Raw genomic sequence first — 6,127 nt, 5'->3', positions numbered from 1 at the left:
AGGCGCGGCCCGGCGTAGGTCGCCTACGCGCTGCAGGTTTGTAGCGCTGACCGGACGTCGCGGCGCTCGACGCGCCGAGGTCGCGGCGCGGCCGCGCGCGCTGGGACGACGTCACCAGCCACAGGGCCGCGGCCGCGAACAGGCGCCGCGGGCAGCCCATTGTCGCCAAGGAGTAATAAATAGTATATATATATAGGATCAAAACCAAGAAGGACCTCACCAAGAGACCTTAATATCAATATGGACCCCGCCTTCCAAAATAATGTCGAAATGGACCTCACTTCAAAACAAAATATCAAAAGGGACCTCACCGTCCACCATTTTTGACCATCATTACCTGGAATTTAATGTCCCATCATATCGACGCGTCTTCCCATAATTAATACCAAGACGGACCTCACCTTCAAATTTTTGTTGTTTTTTCTTAGAGAAGGAGCGTGGTAGCGCACCACGTGCGTGGGGCCCCGCTTACATGGGGCGACACTCTCGTGGCCTGAGCTGCCTACTCTTCGTCGGAGTCGGGGTAAAGGCCGCTGGGCTTGAATTTGAAGTAGTCCTCGAGTGAGCTCGAGCTACAGGGTGGTAAACTGATTAAATCCTACTTGGGCGTACTCGGGGAGGTGTCGGGCGACTTCCCCTTGGCCCCCGGCGAGTTCCTGGCACCGACTTTCTGGGCCGACTTTCTGGGCCGGTCGGTCGCCGCCGCCGCCGCTCAAGCCGTCTGAATCACCCTGGGGTTTTCCCGTTGTTATAGTGCCTAAGCCACAGAATAAGGGCTGGCGCATGTGGCCGAGCTCAAGCCCGGGCCGCTGCGGCAGAGACAAGAGTAGCATAGCGCTCTTCCAGAGGAGCCAGGAACGCCTAGGATACCCGTAACGCAGTCTCACTCTGATCTGGGCTATGCTCCCGCTTTCGCGCTGTGCATTGGAATCCATGGCTGAAATTGCTTTGAGTCGGCTTGTGACGTGACCCAGGTGCGGGGTGGGTTGGGGACCGGCTGTCAGAGCGCTTCCGAGCTCCGACAGCCACTCGATCCCGCATACGTATGCGTTTAACACAACGCCGGAATGATATATATCACGAATAACTAGAGTTAAGATTTAAAATAAGGGGGGTCGACCCCTACTTCGACGACGCCTCACAGAGCGACGGCAGAGAGAAAACATGACCAGCAGAATGCAGGAGGCGGAAGGGTGACTCCACTCAGAGTAGACCGCTCGAGGCTGCGTCGCACCGGCCTCGGGCTGCGCCCTCGGACGGTACTCCTTGCCCCTCGGGTCTACTCTTCACTGGGAAAGCGCCACGTGCGTCTATGCGCTCCTCGCTGCGTGCGTCGTGTTCGTGCTCGAGCTCGGCGCGACGTCGAGCGCGTTCCTGGGGAAGGTCAATTCGTCGCTCCCGTTTTCTGTCGTGATGTTCAGGCGCATGATTACCCAGGAGGTGTTTTTCTCCGAAAGTGTCGCGAAGGCGCTCCTCTACGTCGCGCTCGTCCCTTCCATGTTCGCGCGATGGTCCGTGCTCGTCTGGCCGGGCGTCCACCTCCTCGCCGTCGCCGCGCTCTACGTCGGCGACGCGCTCCTGCCGCCGCGGGCCGCGCCGGACTTTGGCGTCTACGCCCCCGTGCCCTCCGAGACGACCTTCTGAGCAATCGAGGCGCTCCGAGGTCGGCCCGAGGCTCGCGCGCGCCCACCGGCCGGTTCCGTCGACCTGAGCCCCGCGCCGCCGCGGACTAAGCTCCCCTCGCGCCCACCGGCCGGTGCCGTGCCTTGTGGCGCCGGAGCTTCGGGAGCGCGAGGCCGACGGCGTAGAGGTCCGCGAGCCAGAGCTGGGCGTAGGCGACGTCGTCGAGGGCGACGAGGCCGTGCTCGTAGAGGGCGACGTAGGCGTCCTCGACCGCGCGCGCGACGGAGCCGCCCGGCCGGTGCGGCGCGACGCCGTCGAGCACGCGGACGACGGCGTCGGCCTTCTCGTACAAGGGCCGCTCGCTCATGTAGTCGGCGAGGGCGTCGTGGTCGTTGCGGAGCTGGGTCACGCCCGGCGGCAGGAACGCGAGCCGGAGCCCCGCGGCCCGGAGCACGCGCTGCGCGACGAAGCCGCGCCAGATGTCGGCGACGCGGCCGTGGACGGACGCGGGCAGGAGCAGCGCCCAGAAGGCGGCCCGGTCGAACAAGGTCGCCTGGGCGTTGAAGGGGCAGACGGCGCCGCCGTCGAGGACGACGCCGCGGCCGTGGGACGAGGGGAAGTCGAAGGGCAGCGGCAGCGCCGCGCGGGGCCCGAGGCGGTAGATGGCGTCGACGTCCGGGTCGTGGTTCGCGAGGAGCTGGGCGACGACGACGTCGTCGGCCGCGCGCGGGTCGTCGGCCGCGGCCGCGGCCGCGGGGCCGTTGATCGCGTCCAACGGTAATCCCCGGGGCCACGCCTTCTCCGCGCCGAACGACGCCGCGTAGGCGTTGAAGAAGGCGCTCCCGGCGTCGGGCGCGTCGGGCGCCGCGAGGCGCGGGTCCGACGCCCGCGCCGCCGCACCGGCCGAGGCCGGCGGCGCGCCGAGGAGCACGTTGTCGTCGTCGAAGTCAAAGATCGTCGCCGCGCCCGCGTGGATGGCGTAGAGGTAGCCCAGGTTCTTGCGCGCGAAGTGGTCCCAGGGCGTCGCGCTCGCGAGGCCGTAGGGCAGGGTCTCCTGCGCCGCGGCGCTCAGGTACGCGACGGTCGCCGGCGCCGCGGCCGCGAGCGCCTCGTAAGGGCCGTCGGCGGTCTTCCGGTCGCCGACGACGACGAGGCACCAGCCCGACGCGTTGCCCACGCGCAGGATCGCCTCGCTCGGCGGATTGATCGTCGTCACGACGCCGCAGCGCTCGCAGGCCGACCAGGGCCGCGGCAGCGGCGACGCGCTCCGGTTCACCGTGTCGCCGAGGCGCGGCCCGGCGTAGGTCGCCACGCGCTGCGGTTTGTAGCGCTGACCGGACGTCGCGGCGCTCGACGCGCCGAGGTCGCGGCGCGGCCGCGCGCGCTGGGACGACGTCACCAGCCACAGGGCCGCGGCCGCGAACAGGCGCCGCGGGCAGCCCATTGTCGCCAAGGAGTAATAAATAGTATATATATATAGGATCAAAACCAAGAAGGACCTCACCAAGAGACCTTAATATCAATATGGACCCCGCCTTCCAAAATAATGTCGAAATGGACCTCACTTCAAAACAAAATATCAAAAGGGACCTCACCGTCCACCATTTTTGACCATCATTACCTGGAATTTAATGTCCCATCATATCGACGCGTCTTCCCATAATTAATACCAAGACGGACCTCACCTTCAAATTTTTGTTGTTTTTTCTTAGAGAAGGAGCGTGGTAGCGCACCACGTGCGTGGGGCCCCGCTTACATGGGGCGACACTCCCGTGGCCTGAGCTGCCTACTCTTCGTCGGAGTCGGGGTAAAGGCCGCTGGGCTTGAATTTGAAGTAGTCCTCGAGTGAGCTCGAGCTACAGGGTGGTAAACTGATTAAATCCTACTTGGGCGTACTCGGGGAGGTGTCGGGCGACTTCCCCTTGGCCCCCGGCGAGTTCCTGGCACCGACTTTCTGGGCCGACTTTCTGGGCCGGTCGGTCGCCGCCGCCGCCGCCGTCGCCGCCGCCGCCGCCGCCGCCGCGTCGTACGACCAACGGTCGTCGCAGGCCCAGCCAGGCCAAAATTTCCGATGTCGCGTTCCGCGACGAATGGGGTCGCTCCCCGTACACCTAAAGACAAATCCGACGTCCCGAATTCATTTTCGACGTCCTTTGGACCGTGTAAGACGACCTCGCGGAAGCGCGCGCGTGCGCGCGGGGCCGAAAATATAAAAAAATTTAAATAACGGCCGACGAGCTGCGGTACGGCCCCGGTACCGCCGCCTTTCCTGCCGGAGTGCCCCGGGACGTGCCCGGCCCCCGGGAAGTTAACCCAGGGGTGTCGGCGTGAACCTAGGGCTCAAAGTGGCGAGGTTTTCTTCAAAGTTTGTCGTCGCTTCGGCATCTTGATGGATTTTTAGCCATCTTTTTTCCAACGACGGGCTGCCTCGACACGCTGCGGCGCCCCTCGGTGGCCGAAAGCGCTGCGTCTTGCGCCTGTGCCACGCGCGCAAGCTGCCGCGTGGCTGTCCGATCCGCAGGCCATCGTGTGACGCCGCGAACACGGTTGCACGGGCCGCTCTGGGCGTCGAAACGGTCTCTCTGGGCACACGGTCGTCGGTGGCGCAGCTGTGCAGCGGCCTCGTGGGTGCGGCGCCGCGCCCAGAACGGTCGAGGCCCTTGGCATGATGTGTGGTCCCGAGCTCGAGTAGCACAACCGCCAACACGGGCCCGTGGCGGCGGCCATCCGGCTCCTTTACGGCGTGCTCGTCGAGGAGCAGCTCGAGCACCGCCAAGCTCATCGACGTCGTCGTGCGGGACCCCATCAAGCTGCCCGACGCGTCCGTGGGGTCGCCCGGGGGGCCGGTGCCGAAGGGCTACGGCAGCGGCCAGCCCTACGGCCGGCCCGGGCCCGACGACCATCCGCGACCACCGCGCGGCCGCGGCCGGCGACGACGACTCCGAGCACGAAACTCATACCACCCGTCCCACGCGCCTTCCGCACGCCTCCGGGGGGTTTAGGGAGCGTCCACGCGCCTCGGCGGGGCGTTAACCCACGCGTAAAGCGACATCGGCAATCTCGCCGATTATGGCCTGGCTGGGCCTGCGACGACCGCCAATCCCAGGTCAGGCATATGGCGTACTTAAACCCCTTTATTAGAGTGATGCATCAAGCGCTGATCAGCGCACTTTACTTGTAGAGAATCACTAGCTGCCAACGGGCAGAGGATCTGCCTCACTAGGTCCAGGAAGCCTGAGACTCTCCGTCTATTACAGTGCGGGAAGCAACTATAACAGGGTTAGAAAGTATTAAGAAGGGGGAAGGATATTGAGTGGCTCTGTACCAGCGAGCCACTGGCACTAGGGAGATACAAAACTCTCTATCTCTCTAGGTAGTTTGGCAAATAGGGGGAGCTCAGGAGGAAAATTCTGCTATATCCGCGCGCGTAGCACGAAGGACGATGTGCGCCAGGAGGTTCTTGCAAAGGCAGAAGGCCATCGTCAGCAGATGCTTGAAGCGTTTTTGTGCTGGGATATCATAGCCTGGCAAGTTGAATGTAACATATCCCGCCGGCGGGATATGTTAAAGAACGAACATTCGAGAGGCCGTGGCGCCAGGCGAGGCGGATAGGCTGTGGAATCTGGTGAGCCTCAGTCATAGCCTGCTGGTTACTCCCCGTTAGTAGATTTACAAAAAAATCAACGCCCATATACTGGGTTATAACAACTAAGATTGTTTAGTTGATTAGTTGTGTAAAATAGCACAAAAATGGCGTTTTTTTCTTCGGGGGGCATAACCCCGCTATCCCATTTGAATCTCCCCACCTTAATCCCCCCCGCACGTGGATAAACTAGGCGGGGGGATTAAGGTGGGGAGATTCAAATGGGATAGCCCCGCTAGAGCGGCTGCGTCTCTTCAAGATTTCTTGGCGACGTGGCCTCGAGCCCCCCCGCCAGGCTTCTCGACCCAGGCTTCTCGACGCAGCGCCCTCTCACGATGAGTCAAGAAAGACGACGCGTCGAGGCGATGTTGCACGTAGTCCACCGGGAGATCAACCCGGGCGTTCCAGCGCTCGCCCGTGATGTCAACCTCGATGGCATTCTTCTGAACGTCCGCGCCCGACACGGGGGAATCGATTCCGGTGACAGGCGGGGCGCAGTCCGGGATCGGCAAGTCGGCGAGGTCGCGAAAGCACGAGCAGTTGCGCGTCCACTCGACGCAGTCGAGATCCTTCATGAAGCACGCGCAGCGCGGTGGCGGCTCGCGCGCCATTCTCCGCAGCGCGACCGCCGCCGCGCGGCGCGCCTCGCACAGCGAGCCGCCGCGCGCGAACACGTCGTAGTCGAGGAGCGCGGCCGCGTCCTCGCGCGCCATCGCGGGCCACGTGTCGAGGCGCGCCGTGAGCGCGTGGCGCGGGATCGGCGGCCACCGCCAGAGCGCCGCGCGCACAAGCACGAGGTCGAGGCCCTCGACGACGCCCGCGACCACGTAGCCGCACTCGCGCGCGACCGCCTCGACCGCG

The 6,127-nt window shown here is 64.0% G+C and overlaps 2 protein-coding genes across 2 annotated transcripts in view; both read right to left on the bottom strand.

The window, feature by feature from the left end:
* Positions 1-307: 307 nt before the first annotated feature.
* AURANDRAFT_68744 (hypothetical protein) lies at positions 308-3,067 on the bottom strand (the record flags this gene model as incomplete). Its single annotated transcript, XM_009044467.1, has 2 exons — positions 308-337; positions 1,751-3,067. The coding sequence occupies 2 exons, from the start codon at positions 3,065-3,067 to the stop codon at positions 308-310; spliced, it is 1,347 nt and encodes a 448-aa protein (XP_009042715.1).
* Positions 3,068-5,019: 1,952 nt separating this feature from the next.
* The window catches only part of AURANDRAFT_68743 (hypothetical protein), a gene marked incomplete at both ends in the record, with an annotated part of 2,402 nt that continues 1,294 nt past the window's right edge, over positions 5,020-6,127 (bottom strand). The window contains 3 exons of the mRNA XM_009044466.1: positions 5,020-5,147; positions 5,330-5,331; positions 5,801-6,117. Coding sequence (XP_009042714.1) covers positions 5,020-5,147; positions 5,330-5,331; positions 5,801-6,117 — 447 coding nt within the window. The remainder of the gene's footprint in view (positions 5,148-5,329; positions 5,332-5,800; positions 6,118-6,127) is intronic.

The sequence above is a fragment of the Aureococcus anophagefferens genome (genome assembly GCF_000186865.1).
Source record: "Aureococcus anophagefferens unplaced genomic scaffold AURANscaffold_336, whole genome shotgun sequence".
Classification (NCBI taxonomy): domain Eukaryota; class Pelagophyceae; order Pelagomonadales; family Pelagomonadaceae; genus Aureococcus; species Aureococcus anophagefferens.
The sequence above is the reverse complement of the archived record's forward strand: the minus strand, read 5'-3'. Positions and strand labels throughout refer to the sequence as shown.